This window comes from Macaca nemestrina, chromosome 17 (assembly GCF_043159975.1).
Source record: "Macaca nemestrina isolate mMacNem1 chromosome 17, mMacNem.hap1, whole genome shotgun sequence".
NCBI lineage: Eukaryota > Metazoa > Chordata > Mammalia > Primates > Cercopithecidae > Macaca > Macaca nemestrina.
The window spans coordinates 48,391,178-48,411,559 of NC_092141.1; the positions used below are offsets into that span (position 1 = coordinate 48,391,178).

Below are 20,382 nucleotides of genomic sequence, written 5' to 3' on the forward strand. Positions count from 1 at the left end.
GTGTTGGGAGGCTAGGGAACCTGGCCTATGACTGCACACACACACACAGACCCCATGGGGGGTGAATACAGAGCTTGGGGGGAGCTGCATCTTTGGGTGGCCATTTGTCCCTAGGGATCCAAGCCTGGAGAGGATCTTGGATGCGCCAGCTTGTTGTCAGGGCTGCCAGCTGTGGGGATGTCTCAGAGGACTCCTCTTTTCTCCAACCTCTAGAAAGTGAGAGGGGAGAGGGTTAAGGGATGGAAAACTGGGCCTTCTATAGGAAGTGGGAGAGAGTGCACTGGCCTTCACAGCCTAGCAGTAGCTTTTCACAGCCTGGCTAACCTCTTCAGTGGCTCTCCCTGGGTCTATGAGTGGTTGGTGACAACCTGCATAGAGTCAGGGCCAGTGAGGCTGCTTGATGGGCTTGTGATGCTGGACGTGCCCCTGGCTACACCTGTCATGCCTGCCTGGGGCTTCCCTTGCTTTGGCCACAGGGATACTACCCACGGGAACTCAGCTTTCTCCCTGGATGAGTGGGACGCAGAGCATCTTCCTTCTCCCTTCATCCTCACACTTACCCATACTTGCAGTTTATTGGCTGCAATAGCCCTGTGGGTGTGGCAGGGCCCAGGTACCATCTTGGACCCAGGCCTTCTGCTTCCCGGTCCAGTGTCCTGGGCTTCTCCACTGCCTTTCCATACCCAGGGCTCTTGCTGCGGTATCTTCACCAATTTAGAGCACCCTTGAAGAGGGAGCAGCCTCTGGCCATTCAGACAAGGGCTGTGGAGGGACATATCAGGGCACAGCAACCCATTTGGATATTGACTTTCTTCTGCCCCTTGGCCCGTGCCTGTGGGAGTGGTGAGCTCTCATTGAAGGGTGAAGGAGTCACCCTTCTTGGCTTCTCAGTGCAAGAGGCTGGGGAAAAGCCCATTGTATTGGGAATTGCCCTTCCATCTGCACAACCACTTCTACATTTTCAGCTTGCCCTGAAAGCTTCCAGGCCTCAAGGGACTTTCTCCAGCCACATGAGCTTGGACTTTTCCTAGGGATCCTCATGGTATCCCAGGAGCTTGAGCAGCTGCCTCCTATTGGCAGCCCTCACCCCCAACTCCTGCCCAAAGGGGTGGGCTCTCTCCTCGCGAAAGGGCAAGTTGAGAGCCCATGAGAGTGGCTGCGGTATCATCTTGGGGTCCAACAGGTAGACTCAGTGTCCTTCTAGCCTGGAGATCCCTGGGCCCAAGCCACCCCATTTCCTCATCCCCGGAGATGAGCAGGGTGGCTGAGAGCCCATGTGTCTGCTCGTGGGTGCATTAAGGCCTCAAAGAGCAGGAAGCCCTGACTGTCGGGGTCGGGGGTGTGGAACAGTCATTTGGGGATAATCCGGGTTTTCCTGTAATTCAAGATGCCCTTCTTCCATGAATGCTGCTCTCCTCTGAAGTCTGAGGACCTTCGGTTGAAGTCTTGGGCCCGGTAGCCTGTCGTGTGTGGCAGATGGGGCCCTGGAACAGGAACCTCTCAGACCACATGGCCAGAACCTCCTAAAAGACAGGACTGAGCTCTGACTAGAACACTCCTTGTGGGTTTTTGTTGTGGGATTAGGAAAGCCTTCACAGCAGAAGCCCACAAGAAATTTTCCAGTCCGAACCTTGGAGGGCAGGTTCAGGAGGGCAGAGGGAGTCAGCTCCAGTCCCGCGGGTGGGCCAGGCAGGAGCAGAAAGGACCATGGGGCTCGGGCTGGATGCGCTGCCTCCAGGTGGCCTGAATTCAGCTTTGCTTCTGCTGTTCTTCTGGCCACAGAAGCTGCCTGCCCACTGTTCCTTCCTGCCTGCCACTACTTCCCACACCCAGCAGGGTCCTGTGCCAGGCAACCATAGATGGGAAGGGAAGCTGCTTCCCCCAGCTTTCTTCCTCTTCTCTTCTGAATAAGCTTCTAGAAATACCTGGGCTTCAGGAAGTTGGGGACGGCCTCACTGGGGCATAGGTGGGACCTGTATCCTGCAGCACCACGTGGAAATGGTGGCATGTGGGTATCCCAGATTGCTGAGGAGGGAGGGCCGGTTTATGATTTCTGACCCAGTGAGTCCAACTGTGGGAGGGGCTGCATTAGCCCCTGGGCTAGAGGTGTGGACTGCAGTTCCTCAGTCACAAAGTAGCACTCGTTAGTCCCCACATAAATATGTGACTTCCTCCTCTAGCCACTGGGCTTCATAATCAGCATAGGCCTGACTGCCCCACCCTTAGCCCTGGGACTATCTTCCCACCCTCTTTGCCTAGGTAGCTACTCCTGAGCTGCGGGATCCAAGCTCAAATGCACCTTCTTCAGAGAGAAAGCTTGGGGTCCTCATTCTATGCTGTCAGAGCACTATGCAACTTTTCAAGCTAGTACTTGCCAAAGTTATAATTTTGTACCTATTTGCATCTTAAAATTTTATTTATGAATAGGAAGTACTTTCACAAGCTTTAAACATAAATCATTGAATAACTTAAAATGTCTACAATACGACATCTCTTTCTACTTGTTCCTGATCCACTGTTTGTTTCAACCCCCAGTACAGGCAACCACAGTTACTAATTTCCTTTCAGCATTTTTGTTTTGTTTTTGCACACAGACAGAATGTGTAATCTGGAATCCCCTCTTTTACACACGAAAGGTGGCATACTATGGAAACATTTTTTGCATCTTGCTCTGTAAACTTAATATCTCTTAGAGAATAGTGCATTCAGAGAGAGCTTCCTCATCCCTTTTGCAGCTGCACAGAATTATTATTATTTTAAATTTTTTTTGCGATGGAGTTTCGCCCTTGTTACCCAGGCTGGAGTGCAATGGTGCGCTCTTGGCTCACTGCGACCTTCACCTCCCGGGTTCAATCAATTCTCCTGCCTCAGTCTCCTGGATAGCTGGGATTACAGGTGCCTGCCACTACGCCCAGCTAATTTTTGTATTTTTCCTTTTTTAGTAGAGAAAGGGTTTCACCATGTTGATCAGACTAGTCTCAAACGCTTGACCTCAGGTGATCCGCCTGCCTCGGCCTCCCAAAGTGCTGGGATTGCAGGCATGTGCCACCGCGCCTGGCCTGCAGCTGCATAGAATTTTATCGAATGATTGTTTTAGAAATCATGTAGCCAGCTCTTATTAAAGGAATTAGATTTTTTTAATTCTTTGCTCTTCTGATTAAGCTTGTACATATGCCATTTTACACTGTGCCAAGTGTATCTGTGAGATAAATGGCCTGTTCAAAGGGTACGCGGATTTGTAACTTTGAAACTATCACCAAATTCCCCTCCATGGGAGCTGTACTGATGTATATATTTCCACCACTGACTACGGCCTTACCAATAAGGGTGGGAGAACAAACTTCTGGATTTCTGTCAGCTTGACAGGTGAAAAGTGGATATCAGTTTTAGCTTTAATTTGCATTTCCTTTATTATGAGTAAGGTTAAGCATCTTCTTTTAATAAATTTCCTCTCCTGTGAACTGCTGTTCTCATCCTTTGCTCATTTTTCTTGTAGGTTTTTGATATCAATTTCTAAGAACTCTTATAAATTAGGAGGATGTAGCTCTTATCTGTGATATGAGTTACACATGTCCAGGTTATCGTTTGTCGTTTGGTTTTGCCTGTAGTGATATTCCCACGCCGATGCTTTTGATTGAATTGATCAATCTTTTCCTTCTGGATTTTGGATTTTGAGTTATTGAAAGCCCTAATCCCCTCTTTACTTATAAGGGACTTTTCTTCTAGTATTTTATGGATTTATTTTTACATTTAAACCATTGATCCTTTTGGAATTTATCCTGGCCTTGATTTGAGGTGTGAATCCAATTTTTTTTTTTTTCTAGAGAGCTATCCAGTTGTCCCAGGATCACTAATTGAGTCATCCACTTTCCTCCCCTGGTTGAGGTGCCTTATTTCTGAACACTAAATCCCCATATGAATGTGTGCCTGTTCACACGCCAGTCTTGTAACTGTTGAGACTGGATAATAGGTTTTAGTGTTTGGCAGGACTGGGCCTCCCTGATCTTCTTCAGAGTTTTCTTGGCTAGTCTTGTCTATTTTTTCACATAAACTTTAGAATAAGCTTGTAGTGTTAAAAAAAAAAAAAAAAAAAAGGACTTTATTTGTATTTTTATTGGATGTGCTTTAAATTATAAATTTACTTAGAGAAGACTGATAGGAATCCTTTTCTATTTGCTGAAGGGTTTTCTGGTCCTTCAAGCGTATTCAGGTTTCCTTGAAGTGACCCTGCACGTTTCTCGTTAGGTGTGTCACCTGATTTGTTACCATGATAAATGCAGCCTTTCTTTCACTACATTTTCTCACTGCTTATTTCTGCTCAATTTTGGGGTTACTATGTGACTTCACCACCAGATAGCAAACCATGAGGTTTCCAATCACTGTGACATCCTAGTGCCTAACCATCGTGTCTGGCAAGCCAGTGGGTGCTGGTGGATGGTAAGTGCATGAGAAACTCCTGAAGGAGGTGGTAGTTAGACAGCAAAGCCACTTCCCCTGCCAAAGCTTATGCTGGATGCCCCCCACAAAGCTTATGATGCAAATTTGCCAGTGGGGACCCAGAGCTATTTATCTCCCTCTTTCCTCCTTTCCTTCCACATTTGCTGATCCCCGACAATGTGCCGAGCCCTGAGCTCCAGATCAGGTCCCACCCTCCCCAGCCAGGTTGAGGTATGAACTCAGGCTTGGAAACTAGTACCAATTCTGGCTGTGCCTGAAACTGGCTGTCTGATGCTGGGCAAATGCCTGTGCCTCCCTGACCCTCAGTCCCTCACCCGTTAAAATAAGGGCAATAATAATTAATGCCTACTTTATATGGATAATGTAAAGACTAAGTTTATGGTGCATGTAAATGACTTAGCACAAGGCCTGGCACACAGGCTATGCTCAGTAAGTGCCAGCTGTGATTGCTGTTGCTGTGGCAGAGGGCAGGAAGGTTTGGAGGCCCCATGGTACCACCCTAGTGTTGCTCCCTGGGCGTGAGGCCTGAGGTTCCTCTGGCCAAGGCCTCTGGAGTGGGCTGATGGGCTCCCTGATTTCGTTCTAGTTTGAATTTTCCTTGGACGCACCTCTTATCATTCTGGTCTTAGTTTTCTTTCTTTTCTTCTTTGGTGTTTAAGCTGAGATCCTGTCACTGTCCTAACCTCTTGATAGGGCTGGGGAGGATCAGAAGGATGATGGAGAAGGTAGTCATAGAAAGTAAAATTATGATACAGGGTAAATCTGGTTTTAGTATCTGACAAAATGGACATTAGCCACACTGTTGAGGGGCTAGCATCCACATAATGTGTGTTCTGTGATGGACAGTAGGGCCTGCTGACCCAAGTCCTTTACAGTGTTTAATTGGCACCTTCTCATGAACTCTGAGCTTGTTTAGAGTGGTGTGTGCTCTCTCACAGGCCATCTGGATCCTGCTGCAGACTGTGTCTCCAACCAGCTGTGTGTTCCTGGGCGAGTCACGTCTCCACTACCAGCATTCTGTTCCTCATCTGTAAAATTAGAGAGCTGGACACGAATGATCTCAATGGCCTGCCTCTCCATGCCCTAATGTTCTGTGATTCCAATGTAGATAGATCTGGGCTTTATTGGCCAAGCACGCTATGGCGATCTCTTGAGGAGAGGGATGTTTGGCGCAGTTGCAGTTGTTAAAATAGAACAGGCTTCTGAATTGTGGCCAGAACATAATGAATCCCATTTCTGTGAAATGATGATGATGACGGAACCAGTCATGTAGTGGGGTTGTTGACGTGGCTGGCCCATTTGGCCCCATATCCTCTGCAGCAAATATAAACGTGAAACTCTGGCAAAGTAGTTTAATGTGGCGCCTGAGGAACTTCCGAGCAAAGCCAGGTGTGTGAGTCACTGAGTTGGTTTCACATTCTCCCGGCTGATGGGACTAAGGCTCGAGTTTATACTTGCCTTGGCTCAATGGGTGGGACTTTTTTCCAGATACTTGTCGAGGTTCTAGACTGTCGGAGTCAGGAGGGGTTTTTGGGACCACTTAGTCAAAGTCCCCACTTTATAGATGGGGACCCCAATGGTTGGAGAAGGAGAAGAGCTTGCTCAGGACTTGACGCTGGTGAACAGAGATCATGAAGGCGTCTGCACCCTTCTTGACTTCTCTGTGACTGGGGTTACCCTCACCTAGTGGCTCCCACCTGCCCCTGTAGGACTGGCAGCTTCCCTCTGCAGGTTTCCCTGTGAGCCTGGTTGGTTCCCTGCCTCGGAAGGTGTATTGGGCAGTCTCTCCACCTTAGTCATCAGGGACTTTGTCTGATGGGCTAAGGAGTTTGGCCTTTATTCCAAGGGTCAAGCGGGAACAATCAAAGGTGGATTGTGGATATAAGGCATTTATTGAGCCCTATATACTGGCAGCAGTCGTAGGAGGGGATGTGGGGGGAAGAGGAGGAAATACAAAAGGCTCTGCTCTTAAGCAATGCACATCTTCCTGAATTTCCCAGAAGATTGTGAGCAGGGGAGTGAACTGATGGGATGTGTTGCGGGATGAAATGAAGAGAAAGTACACGGAAGTAGGGGGAGGCTGTCCCCGCAGCCCAGCCAGAGATGGTGGGGCCTGAAGCAGAGGTATGCAAAGGGAATGGAGGGGCTTTTGTTTTATAGATAGAGTCACAGGAATCAGTCACTGAGTGCACCTGGAGGTGGATGACAGTGAGGAGAAAGGGAGTTGATGATGATACCCAGTGCTTTGATCAGCCCATGACTGCTCATGACTGTCCAGGTGTCACAGGAGCAGGGAGGCTGCTGCCACGTGTCCTAGTGTCCTGCACAACCTTCATGAGGTGCTGGTGCCTATGGCTCTATCCTGGGTTCTCTCAGTCCAGTTTCTGTTCTTCCTTTGTGCTGCCACCTTTGGAGGGCGAGAGTGACTGGGAGAGGCCTTCATGCCAAGGAGCTGGAACATAGAGCTCATGGGAGATCACCTCTGTGCATGTTTCATTACCACTTTTGACCTGGAAAATGCCTTAGAGATGATCTCGTCTTTAGTGAGCAAGCAAAGACCAGAGAGGAGGGGACTTGCCCACGTTCCCATGGAGGGTTTGTGGCCGTGGCCCAGATCTTCCCACTCTCAAACCCGACCTTGCCCTCACTAGATCCTGTCTGGGGGCAAAGGAGCCTGGAGGTACAAAAGGATAAAAGGTATGGCCCTTTCTCCTGAGGAGTTTAGAGTGTAACTGAAGGGAAAGGAAGCCACTAGGATGCAGAATGACAGCCAGGTAGATAACGCATGAGAAGCAAGTTTCAGAACTGGGTGTTCAGAGCAGGCCCTTGGACCTGAGCCTTCCTGGAAGAGGTGGGCCTTCCTAGAAGAGACGTTAGGCCCAGAAGGTGAGAAGAAAATGTGAAAGGAAGATCAAGACAGCAGAGGGACCTGCATGTGCAAAGGTGCTCAGGTAGAAACTGGGCATTCCTGGAGCCATCGGGCCACCTCCCAAGTATTCCATTGCTGGATCTTCTGGGAACGTGGGTCCTTTGTGGGTGCCTGCAGCTCTGTGAATAGTGCAGGGTGATGGAGTCACCTAAAGGGGCTGGGAGGTGTTTTCCAGGCCCAGTTCCTCTCACCACAGGAGCATCCCCAGCGTCCTGGAAAGGGACAAATAGCAAGGCCTCTCTAAGCGGGACCTGTGTCCTGTAGCCTCACTCTGCGTTCCTCACCTGGCAGGCCCCCAGTTGGGCGGCAGGTCCCCAGCTGCAGGACCTGCTTTGGGGTTTGGGGAGTTAAGTACTCGCCTTGTGAGGGTCCAGAGGTTTGTCACTGAGGGCTGGTGGGGGAGTGGCCAGTGCAGAAGGCAGAAAGTGCGGTTCCTGCTGGATGGAGTCACCCAGCTCAACCAAGGAGCCCAGGGAAGGCCAGTACCCACAAGCCAGGTCCTGGCCCACCCGTTCCTCAGTTGAGCTGGCTCTCTAAGTTATCCCGGTGCCCCAGGGCACGATGAGAGCAGAGTCTTCCCAGACTAAGACTTTGACCAAGACTTGCCATGGAAGAGCCTGACTCTGGCCTTTCTCGTGGCACTCTGATCACTAACGGGTTAAACCTTTCATTAAGCGTCAGCACCAGGCCCCATCCCTGGAAACCTAGAAGGGCGGCAGCCCAACCACCAACCCAAGGAAAGGGCACTCCCAGCTACAGAGAAGGGAGCTCAGAGGGGAAGAGGACCCGAGGGCCCGCCTGGCCCGGCCAGGACAGAAACCAAAGGGTTAACAGAAGCCGCAGGGCTGATAAAATGCCCCAAATTCCTGGTCCTGCCTTCAATGGGGAGGGCGTCTGGCAAATGTCAACGATAAAAAATACATTTTAATGGCACATGATGCAGCTGCTACCGTGGGGCGCAGCCAAATGAAGCAGGTTTGGAGCAGCAACTACTGTGAGCGGCCCCAGGGGCTCTGGCGGCCGCGCCTCCAGGGCGCTTTGCTAAGCTTTGTCCAGCTACGGCAACCCACCTCCCCCAGCCCATGGCATCCTCAAGGGCCCTTGGGATTGGGGGCCTCTTGCCTTCTATGGCATTATTTTAGGAACTGTGCCGTCTCCTACCTTGGCACCTTGAACACTTGAAGAGCTTCCCTGAGGGCTGGGAGTGGCCTTGGGCAGGTCTGAAGGCAGGATACATTTGGGTCTCCCCAGCACATTCTCAGCCAGCCTCTGTGAACATTGAGAAATACATGAACAAGGCTAGGCACGGTGGCTCACGCCTGTAATCCCAGCACTTTCGGAGGCCGAGGTGGGCGGATACCTGAGGTCAGGAGTTCGAGACCAGCCTGGCCAACATGGTGAAACCCTGTCTCTACTACAAATATAAAAAATTAGCTGGGAATGGTGGAGCACGCCTGTAATTTCAGCTACTTGGGAGGCTGAGGTATGAGAATCGCTTGACCCCAGGAGGTGGAGGTTGCAGTGAGCCGAGATTGCGGTACTGCAGTCCAGCCTGGGCAACAAGAGTGAGATTCTGTTAGAAAAAAAAAAAAGAAAAAAAAGAAGAAAATAAAAGAAAGAACAAATGAGCAATGTAACAGAAAAAAGTTACAGTGGGACACTTTCCTCAGCTTCCTCCCTCTCCCTCATCCTGCAAAACCCAAGTATTTCTAGAAGAGGCAGGTCACGTGTAAGAAGGGTATTGAGAAGAGGTGAGGCTGGAGGGGGACCCCTGAGGGGAGGTTACATGTTATGATCCCATTTACAAATGTGGAAACTGAGGCACAGAGAAGCCCAGTGACTTGTCTGAGATCAAACAGTGAGTCGGTGGCACCCTGGACTTTTGCTGACAGCTCAGAATTCCACCTGCTACACTGTGCTGAGTTCACAGTGGGCTTTTACACTGTTAAGGGCTTACTCGAGTTCTCCATTACCACAGTGAATCAATTGGTCACATCAGGGAGGGCCTGGGGCTGGGCGTTAGTGCTGGTGCAGAGAGGCTAAGTGGGGCCGGGGTGGAGAGAGTTTGGGGCCCAGGGGCTTGGTTCTTCACTTGGGAGCTACAGTCCTGGTCCGCAGGCCCTGGATCCTGTGCTTTGAGGAGAATGAGAAAAACCAGGCCAGGGCCAGATGAATGAGGTCAAGGGCCTGGGGTTTGCGGATGGGGCCCTGGAGCTCAGCATGAGATCCTTCTCTTCCAGATCATCCTCAACTCCATGCACAAGTACCAGCCGCGGCTCCACATCGTTAAGGCTGATGAGAACAACGCTTTCGGCTCCAAAAACACCGCTTTCTGCACCCACGTGTTCCCAGAGACCTCCTTCATCTCTGTGACCTCCTACCAGAATCACAAGGTACAGCCACTGCCCCACAGACCCCGCTTAAAACCATCCCGCATTCCTTCCACCACGCAGAGAGGCAGAGTATGAAGCCAGAGTCCCAGCAGGGCTTGGGCAGGCCTAGTGCAGGGCCCTCAGAAGCCTAGAGTCCCTCAGAACCGTGAGCAAATCGAATGATGAACAGAAAAGGACCCTAGACACGTCCATCTCCAGCGCAGAGGAATTACGCTCTCTGTGTTTTGCGGAATGGAGAAAATTGGCAACTGTAAAAACCAGGAGCTTGGAGCCTGCCTTGTGGTTTGAGCGTTGGACCCTTTCATTCCACAATCTTCTTTCTCTTGGTTCATCTCCTGGTGCCTTCAGAGAGAGGGGCAGGGAATGGGGAGAGGAGCCCTGGGGTGCTGTCAGCTGGGGTGTGGAAGCAGAGCCTGAGCAGAGGCACTTCCCAGGCTGTGGTCGGCCACCTCCCACCCTGGTTACTGCCCTGCCCAGCCCAGCCACCCCCACTGTGTCCCAGTCACTGACAGCCGTGCTCTGCCACCCATCTGCTTTCCACAGTATGCACACGGGGACTGGCAGGTGGGCAGGGGTCACTGGGGAAGGGCCGTGGCTGTGGTGGATTTTAGGCAGAAGAGTGACAGAGTGGGAATTGCATCTAGAACGGTCACTCAGAGCCTGATGTGGTAGTTGCACAGACTCAGGCGGCAGGCCTGGGAAGCTGTTACAGGTCCCCAGGAGAGACCCATGGGGACAGAAGCCCGGCAGTGCAGAGGGCTGGGCAGCAGCAGAAAGAATCGGAGGGTGGAGAGCAAGGAGAAGGGATCAGAGCCAGGAACAAACCAGGTGGGAATGGCAAGGCCCACTTCCCCAGACCTGCCCTAGCTCTGACTTTGCCTGGGGTTGGGGAGGAGGGAGGGCCAGAGGTCAGCCCAGTCTCACCCTCCTCCCGGCGACCCTGTGTGTTTTCCCCCCACAGATCACCCAGCTGAAAATTGAGAACAACCCTTTTGCCAAGGGATTCCGGGGCAGTGATGACAGTGACCTGCGTGTGGCCCGGCTGCAGAGGTGGGGCCGCGCGGCCCGGGGGGTGGGGCGGGCAGAAGGGATTCAGGCACGTGGCCTCTGTGACCCTCAGTGCATCTTCACTCTCTTCCTGTCTCTCCTCCTGTCCTCCCCACCCCTTCAGCAAAGAATACCCTGTGATTTCCAAAAGCATCATGAGGCAGAGGCTAATCTCCCCCCAACTCTCGGCCACACCAGATGTGGGCCCCCTGCTCGGCACCCACCAGGCGCTCCAGCACTACCAGCACGAGAACGGTGCTCACTCGCAGCTCGCGGAGCCGCAGGACCTGCCCCTCAGCACCTTTCCTGCCCAGAGGGACTCAAGCCTCTTCTATCACTGCCTGAAAAGACGAGGTAGTGCTCTCCTGGTCTAGAAGCCCTAGGGGGTCAGAGAAGGGGTGAGGTTCTCCCCGACACCACTCTGCAGCCCCCTGACCCCCCAAAACACACACACGCATCTGGTGCTTGTGTGGCCTGGGAGAGTGGGCCTGAAGGGTTAGGGATCACAGCTGGGCGCAGGGCCATCTTTTCCAGTGCAGGGATGCTGGTTCTCGTCTTTAATGCTGCCTTTGGAACCCTCACAGACAGCTTGTAGCCCTGGCGTCCCCAGATGCCTTTCCAAGTGTTGCTTTGCAGTCACTGCTCTGAGAGCCTCATGGGGTGAGCTGGGCTCTGCCTGGAAGTGCAGGAAGAGGCTGACACTTCCCAGTCCAGAGGTTTTGGGATTGGAGCTGTTATTTGTCAAAGCAACCTCAATTCCAGAACAGGGAGGACTTGGTGTCTCACGTGCAGGGCCTTCCGTCCGATCATTCCTTCCAGGATCTGCAGTGGCTGCTTGAGAGTTGAGATGAGCTATTGTGGATGTAGATGGGAGCTGGGAAGACAAGCCACAGCACCCTCTGTGCCAGGTCTCTTCGTAAAGAGGAGGAACCCGGAGCTAGGCACCATCACGTCTGTGCTCTGTGCCAGGTTTTGATTCCTCCATGGATAGAATTGCGATGATTCATGTTACTCCACCAGAAGACCTCACGGGGCCGCTGAAATTCCCTTCAGAATGAGCCTGGGGACTTTTGCTTGCCATCCAGAATGTTCCCTCAGCCCTGCTCCTAGGGACTAGCCTGGCAGAGCTCCGAGATTCCCCTGCATAAGTCTCATTAGAACTCAGTGACCTAGACCACGGGTCGTCAAACTGTGGCCTTCGGACCTAACCCAGCCTGCTACCTGTACAAAATAGTTTTTACATTTCAAAACAATTGAAAAAATTCAAAAGGAGAATATTTCATGAAATGTGAGCATTATGTGATATTAAAGTTTTAGTGTCCATAACGTTTTACTGGAACACAGCCATACTCATTTACTTACGGGTTGTCTATGGCTGCTTTCATGGGACAACAGCAGAGTTTCGTAGTTGCAACAGATACCCTATGGCCCACAAAGCCTAAGATATTTACTATCTGGCCCTTTGCAGAAAAAGTTTGCCAACTCCTGACCTAGAGTGAGTAGGCCACCTGCCAGGATCAAGAGCTTAGCGCAGGGAGAAGAGAGGGATTTGGAGAGATGACAGAGAATCAGGCTGAGTGAGGGGCAAAGGAGAGAGCTGGGCCAGGGAGAGGAGCAGGTCTCCCTGGAAAGGGCAGATGCCACCAGCAGGGGCAGAGGAGAGAGGTGAGCACAGGCCTTCACACCCACTCAGCCCCTCTGCTTCCAGCCGTGTGTGTGCACACAGAGAGCTCCCAGAATGAATGCCTGGAGAAAACAAGAGGAGGGAGGCCAAGATGAGCCATGGATGGGTGGGGTTTGTGGTTTGTTGTTTTTTTTTTTTTTGAGATGGAGTCTCACACTGTCTCCCAGGCTGGAGTGTAATGGTGCAATCTGGGCTCACTGCAACCTCTGCCTCCCGAATTCAAGCCATTCTTCTGCCTCAGCCTCCCCAGTAGCTGGGATTACAGGTGCCCGCCACCACGCCCAGCTAAGTTTTGTATTTTTAGTAGAGATGGGGTTTCACCATGTTGGTCAGGCTGTCTCGAACTCCTGACCTCAAGTGATCCGCCCACCTTGGCCACCCAGAGTGCTGGAATTACAGGTGTGAGCCACCGCACCCAGCCCAGATGAGTGTTCTTAAATTGGCTCAGTGGGCTGCTCCCCAAACCCTCAGGCCTGGGTCAGCCCTGGATCCCAGGGGAGGGCGCGCCACTCCAGATAGTTAGACCCTCCTGGTGGAGGATGTCGAAAGGCACATATATGATTTGTGGCATCTGATGTCGTCTTCCTCCAGAGTATCTGCTTAGCCTGAAAAGTATGTCACCTTTTTCACTTATTATCAGTTCTATTTCTTAATTTTGTAGACACTGTTATGTTGGAATCTGTGTAGTAAAAATCCGATGGCTCTTCTTTAAACATATGTGAGGTTAGTTCCACTTCTAAAAACAACAGAAACACGCCTGCAAGCGGCTTTGGCTCCCTGAGGTCTTCCTGGGAGCTGAGGATGGAGGCAGGAACCTCATAGCCTTAATTTTCTGGCTCCTTCAGACAGATGTGGCCTCTGGGCCTGGGCTGGCCTGGCAAGGGCCTCCCCTTTCCTTGGCCAGGGCAGGCCTAGCCTGAGAATGCCACTGCACACCAAGTCCTCTTACTCTCTCAAGAGTCAGGCTGGCGAAGGATCAAAGCCAAGTGCTGCCTGGCTAAACCCGGCCCTCAGTGTCCGGTGATGTGGTGTCCCCCGTGGCCTCTGAGTAGGGTCCGTAATCTGACCACTTCTTGGCGGCTGCCACCCTATAAAAGCTGTGGCTGATTGAAATGGCTCTGGGAGTGCCATGGCAACATGGGGAGGGCGGGCGCGGAGGGAAAAGGACAGGCTGTCCCAGCATCCAGCAGGGCGCCCTGGGGCCTGGGCTGGTGGAAATGGTTCTTCCTGAGTGTTACTTTGTCTTTCAGCAGATGGTGCCCGACACCTGGACTTACCCTGCAAGCGATCCTATCTGGAAGCCCCCTCTTCGGTGGGGGAGGATCACTATTTCCGTTCTCCCCCTCCCTACGACCAGCAGATGCTGAGCCCCTCCTACTGCAGTGAGGTGACCCCCAGAGAAGCCTGTATGTACTCAGGTTCAGGGCCTGAGATTGCCGGGGTGTCTGGGGTGGATGACCTGCCCCCACCTCCGCTGAGCTGTAACATGTGGACTTCAGTGTCGCCGTACACCAGCTATAGCGTGCAGACGATGGAGACTGTGCCATACCAGCCCTTCCCCACCCACTTCACCGCCACCACCATGATGCCGCGGCTGCCCACCCTCTCCACTCAGAGCTCCCAGCCACCAGGAAACGCCCACTTCAGCGTCTACAATCAGCTCTCCCAGTCTCAGGTCCGAGAGCGGGGGCCCAGCGCCTCATTTGCAAGAGAGCGTGGCCTTCCCCCAGGATGTGAGAGGAAGCCACCCTCACCACATCTAAATGCTGCCAATGAGTTTCTCTACTCTCAAACCTTCTCCTTGTCCCGAGAGTCTTCCTTACAGTACCATTCAGGAATGGGGACTGTGGAGAACTGGACTGATGGATGACTCTCACGTCTCCTCCACAGCCCCGGGACCGTGTTGCTCCAGTATTAACCTCTGTGGGTGGCCTGCACTACCAAGAAACACAGGAAGGTATTCCAGAGGGAGTGTGTGTGTGTGTGTGTGTGTGTGTGTGTGTCTGCACGCGAGCACGTATGTATTTGGAGAGCATCCATCTTCTGACATACAACTGAGGTCATGACAAGGAAAAAAAAACACCACATTTATCTAAGAAGTGATTTTGGCTGCAGGACCTGGGTCCATTGTTATCTGACATCTCTTGACATGCCCGTGGGTGGGATGGGAGTGGAGGGTTCTCATGAGTTATTGGAAGGGTTTTATAATTGTTGATTTACTCAGGGGCCAGGTGGGGAGGTCTGTCCCATGGGGAAAGATTCTCATTGCTGGGGTAGGAAGATTCTTGCTGCTGGGGTGTGACGGCTCTGTGCACGCCTTAGAGTTCCTGGCCTTCTATTTGCAAGGGGAGAGGAGAATCTGGTTTTGGTAGCAGGAGGCCCATTCCTTGGGCTTCTGGAGAGTCTGTAAGACTGCCTGAGAGGTGGGCTCAGCTCAGCCACAACATGTACTTTGATAGTACAGCTGGCTGCTCAGTTAGTGGCCTAGACATTGATGACTGGAACTCTGAGGTCTGAGGGATGACATTCGGAAAGGGTCATGTGCTAAATGTCACCTGAGGGGTATTTTTAAAGGTTTTTTTTTTTTTTTCCTTCAAGAGAAGGGAAAATGCAACCAGTAGCATCTCTGTCATCATTCAGGTTTTGTAGTAGAGAGCCCTTCCCCCTAGGTCCCCAACATACAGTCTCTCACTCTGGTGTGCGGAGAGTCGGCCTCCCAGGCATCATCCCATCTGCATCCTATGACGGGCAATTATGAAACACGCCTCAGCTGGCATCATCCCCAGGAAGCCACACTGCAGCTGATGTCTGGCATCTCCAGGGCCTGTTCCGCTCGCAGAAAATCTACGCTTCTGGAGCGAGAAAGCCCAACAGAAATAAAGATAGTTGAGAAAAATTCATTTCTTCCAGTAAACTCAGCCGGTGAGCTCAGAGGAGCAAAGAGAATTCTCCAGTGTGGCATTCACACAGTCCTCAGCCCTGCGTTTTAGCATTGAACACCACCAGGCCATCAATGTGGCTGGGGTGAACTCTCCATCAAACTTGGGAAATCACTAAACTTTGCATGCTGAATAGCTATTTATATATTATATAAATAAATAAATATATTATATATATATATATCTCACAAATGCAGGCCACATGTCAAATTCAGCTTTGCTTTTTACAAATGAATGAACTTAATAAAAATAAACATTGGAGGAGGTATTTGGAAAGACATCTATTTAAATTTTTATTACATGTTTGATATTAAAAACTAAGAATGGTTTAGATAAAACATATAAATAAATATATATATAAACACACACACACTACAGATAAAGCTTTTTTAGAAAACACATTAGCTAACAGGTGATATGGAACTTCAAGTGTTTTGTTATATAGCATGGACGTTTTATTTTGCATATCAGAACATAAAGCCATTTTACAACTGTGAAGTGTGTGGACGCTCTTTATTACTGACTTGTCATTTCTTGGTTCTGCAATGGCCTCTGCCTCTTTTTTGCTGGTATTTTTTTTTTCTCAAGTGTCAGGTGAGGCCTTCAGTGCCTCTGAACATTTGTACCGTGGAGCCCCTGAGCTCAGAGTGAAGTCACTTAGGACCAACAGAGCAATTGTACCTTTGATCTCATGCTACTCCCTGGGTTATGAATCTGGATTCCAGGGTCCACAAAGACCCCAGAAGGGCAGGGCAGGCAGTAGAGCAAGAATCTGTCTCCTTTCAGCAGTGACCACATAAGCTGGCCATTTGAGGGAAGTGGTCTCATAAGTAGGGAATTCCTGGTGGGATTTATGCAGCTGCTTCAGAAAAGGAACTGAAGAGCAGGCTCGAGTCAGCGCCGGGGGCTTCCTGGAGCAGTCAGGGGCATGAGCTCATCACCACCGTCACCCCAGAGACGGTGAGTCAAGGCCTGGCAAAGTACCCATTCGCCCGCACCTTGGCCAGGTCTCTGAAGCTCGGCCACAAAATGGAGAGAGGAAAAAAGAGGTGAAATCCAGCCCAGGTTTACCCTAGATTCGAAGAGGCAGGCATAGGAAGGTGCTGCTGGCTCTCCCTCCTTATGACCTTGCCACCTGCCGTGCCCCTCATGGCTCCTTCCCCAAAGCTGCTTACCTGCATCCACCATCTCCACTGCAGGCTGGTCTGGGAACCCAGGAAAAGAGAAGTCAAGGGAGGTGTGCCCTTGAATCCTTGCCCTGTCAGGACTGAGATGAGATTTCCTGCTGGGTAAAGAGTCAACCTTGTCTCCTGTTTCCCCAGAGTCCTTTTGTGGCTCTAGGCTGCTCTCTGGCTGGACTTCCTCCTGCAGAAGAGGAAGCCAAGCTCCATCCTCCCTTGGCTGTTGGCGCACACCTTGGGCTTCTTGGTCATGGAGAAAGATGTTAACTGAGCTTGGCTCAGGGGACAGGGAAGGGGGAATCTTCCTAACTCCCACCTGCTGTGCTCTTTTCTTTCTGGCTGAACACAGCACATCTGGGACACTCCACACCTTCTAGAGCCCAGGCAGAGGGCTGGGGGCAATGCGGATGTTCCCAGGTTCTCTCCAAACACATGGTTGGCTGAGTCTGACATGAAGAAAGCCACTTCTTAAAGGAGTATTTTGCCTCGAGGCAGCCCACGGCTTCCTGCCAGCTTGCTGGGAAGCGTGAGGTCCCTGGGCTTCCCCACCTGGGCATGGCCAGAGTCGGGCCTGCAGTGGGATTTGTGAAACTTTCCTGCCCCTCTGAATCAACAGCTCAATAAAAAGGGGGCACATGGGATATCCTGAAACAAAGGGCACCATTCAGGAGCGCCAACAGGTCATACATCATCGGCCAGAAACCTGCCACATGAAAAGGGTCTGCTTCTGCTGTGCCCTGCCTGGGAAGGGGACAAAAGCCAATTAACATTCAGCTGCGTGTCCATGGGAAGGCAGCCTTGGGGGCTGTGCTCTCCAGCCCAGGGCCAGGCCCCTGGGGGGAAGCTGGGGCAGGCCTCTCAGCAGCAACTCAGCCACCGACAGTTGGCCCTCAACCGCAGAAGAGCCTGGAATAACAAAAGGGAGAAGGGAAAGAGAAGCTGGGTCAGACTGACAAATTGTTAAAAAACCAAACCAACTTCCAGCCTTGGCTGGGCCTCAGGGGGTCAAGAGGCCTCGCCTCGCCCCACTAATGGAGCCTGCTGGAGGAGTAGCAGCCCAGCCTCACAGTGTCTTATCTTACAACATAAAATTAAAACCCACTTAAAAGGCCGGAGGGCATGTTAACATTCCCCCTGCTGTCTAATTGAAGTAGTTCCCAGCGCAAAGGATTTCACTTGAAAGATGCCTCACTCCCAGCCCGGGTCTCCAGCTCAGCCGGCAGGGGAAGCGGGTGGGGCGAGGGGAGCGACTGCTTGCTTGCCACCCCCACCCAGGCGGCAGGTGGCGACAGCAAAGGTTAGAACAGGCTGGGTTGTTTTGTATTTTTAAAAAAATTTACAAATTCATTAGCAGCTATGTCAGCAGAGGCCACACTCCTGACAAGAAGACCTGGTAATGATTCAAACGTGGTGAGCCCTGCAGTGAAACCTGACTGTTCCTGCAGCCAAGAGATTTCCATGCCGTCCCCCCCGCAAGCCCTCTCTCCCCCCACCAAATCTATGACAGGTCTCCAAGGCATACGGAACCAATCAGGGACATCCTGTCAAGGTGATGAACTTGCACTGGCCATCCCGAGTAATGGGAACCAGTCAGCCTGAAGCCGGGCTGGACTGAAAGCCAAGGTGACAGCTATTAAGCAATTGTGCGCCGAACAAAATGGCAAAGGGGCCGGGTAATCAATTCAATTTCAATGGGCGACCCGAGCAACCACAGCGGCTGTCGCAGCTGATTAGGGAGCGCCGGGCTGGAGCTTTCAATGCGAGCCCATCACAGATCAGAAACAGGCCTGGGATGAAAAGGGAAAGAACCGTCTCCCGAGAAGCAGGCGATGAAGGACTCTGTTTTATGTGACTGTGTTCTTCCTCCTCTCCTTGAAGAAAGAGGAGAAAAAAAAGCAAGCAGTTTGGAGATTAGATAGTTTTCTTTTCAGCCATTTATCATTATGAAGGAAAGTAGACAGCACAGGGGCAGAAGAATCTCCAGTGGGATTTCTGCGAAGTCTCACTCGGAAGGGCCAGGTTTACATGATGCAGCTCAAACAGCCCTGCTTATCACCGCAGCCTGACGGGGTCTGCAGAGCATCGAGGGTTCCTCTTCTGTAACAAGGGTGAACAGGCCCCAGTGCCCCAAGGAGTGCAGAAATTCTCCTGCAGAAACCCCAAACCAGCACACTGCATCATTTATGAAAGTTAAAGCCTGAGTCAGAATAATGGGGAGAGGAGGAAAAATGGAAAAGGAAAAGATGAGGGGATTGTGCACAGTCCCTGCAGGGGAAGTCCCAGTGGTGGCCGCCCATTTCTCCCTGGCCCAGGTCGGGGCATCAGAGGTCCCTGCTGTGTCTGCTGGCCTGTCAGCACTGGTCCCAGTCTGATGGCAGGCCCTGGCAGCCTGCTTGAGCATTCTAGGCTTGTGTTTGGTTGTTCTGTGCAAGGGTTTTAGGGTGCAGAGAAAGGGGCACCCACAGGCATAGAAGCCAAGAGAGAGAGGCCAGCCATGGGGATGTGGAGGGGATGGAAGATGCCTGAGAACAGATGGCAAGGGATGCAGAACCAGGAGGAAAAGGGCCATTTTGGAGTCAAGGGTGGATCCAAACCTCTGAGGCAGGAAGGCTCAGGGCTGGGACTGGGCAGGTGGTGAGGGAGGAAGGCTGACCACCTCCTCTTTGGAAAACTAGAGCAATGGGTGCATATTCAGATAATTCTTAGAAGAATTGCAAATAGAGAATTAATCTCACTAGTCATCTAAAATGCAAATTGAAGTGATAACATGCCACTTTGATCTACCAGATTAGTAAACATTTAAGAAAAAGTGTTGGGAGCCTCTCTCAGTCATTGCTAGTGGGAGTACAGATTGATATGGTTTTTCTGGAAAGAGCAATTTGGTAGCATGGACAAAGACTCTAAAAGTGTTCATATCCTAAAGAAAATAACCAGAAATGTGGGCATAGTTTACTACTGTATGATACTCATTGTGGTTTTACTTTTCAATAGCCCCAAACTGGCTGAAAGTAAATTGGTAAATTATGAGATACTCACATTCTGGAATATGATGCTGTCATTGAAATCATGTTTACAAAGGGCCCTTAATGATATGAGACTTGATTTAAAACTAAGTGAAAAAAGAGGATCCTAATGTAGAGTACAATTTCAAGAACATTTGAAGTGAAAACAAAAAGATTGGTGTGTAGCCAAACTATAGATCATTAAATAGCAGGGAACAAGGGGATGAACTATCTCTGTATATACATGAAATACTATGTGAAAAAAAGTTCCTGACATGTGGTCTCCCATGTGTGCGCAATACAAAACAAAAAACCACTCTGGAGGTCCTAACATCGATTAAGCAGAAATGTCCAGGAGATGGGGTGCATTTGTGTGTATATGATGTATGCATGCACGGTGTATGTGTACGACGTGTATTTGTGTGTGTGTTAGGGACACAGACGCGATTTAGAAGAAACTGCTTATGATGATTCCCTCATATATCTCTGTTTTGTTTAACTTGTTACAATGGGCATGTATTACTTCTGCAATTAAAAGATTTAACTGAACTAAAAAAAAAAAAAAAATTGTGATTATAGAAGTACCCGAAGAAAGGAAAAAGAAGAAAGGCTAAAAGAAACTGTGCCCAGTGCTAACAGCAGTAACTTCAGGAAGTGGTGGATCTGCTGAATTGCTGCCTGTGTGGACGAAGGTTGACTTCTGGGCCTCCTCCCCGTGTTTGTTTTCCTCCCCTCCCTGGCTCTCCCCT

At 50.9% G+C, this 20,382-nt stretch overlaps 1 protein-coding gene across 2 annotated transcripts in view; it reads left to right on the plus strand.

The window, feature by feature from the left end:
* Positions 1-15,948, plus strand: part of LOC105476852 (T-box transcription factor 4) — a 32,439-nt gene extending 16,491 nt beyond the window's left edge. Inside the window, exons 6-9 of one of the 2 annotated variants that reach the window (XM_011733121.2) lie at positions 9,628-9,780; positions 10,742-10,830; positions 10,952-11,181; positions 13,762-15,948. In XM_011733121.2, the coding sequence (XP_011731423.2) occupies positions 9,628-9,780; positions 10,742-10,830; positions 10,952-11,181; positions 13,762-14,381 (1,092 nt within the window). In that variant the 3' untranslated portion in view covers positions 14,382-15,948. The remainder of the gene's footprint in view (positions 1-9,627; positions 9,781-10,741; positions 10,831-10,951; positions 11,182-13,761) is intronic. The other variant, XM_011733123.3, reaches the window with a different exon arrangement.
* The last annotated feature ends 4,434 nt before the right edge of the window (positions 15,949-20,382 follow it).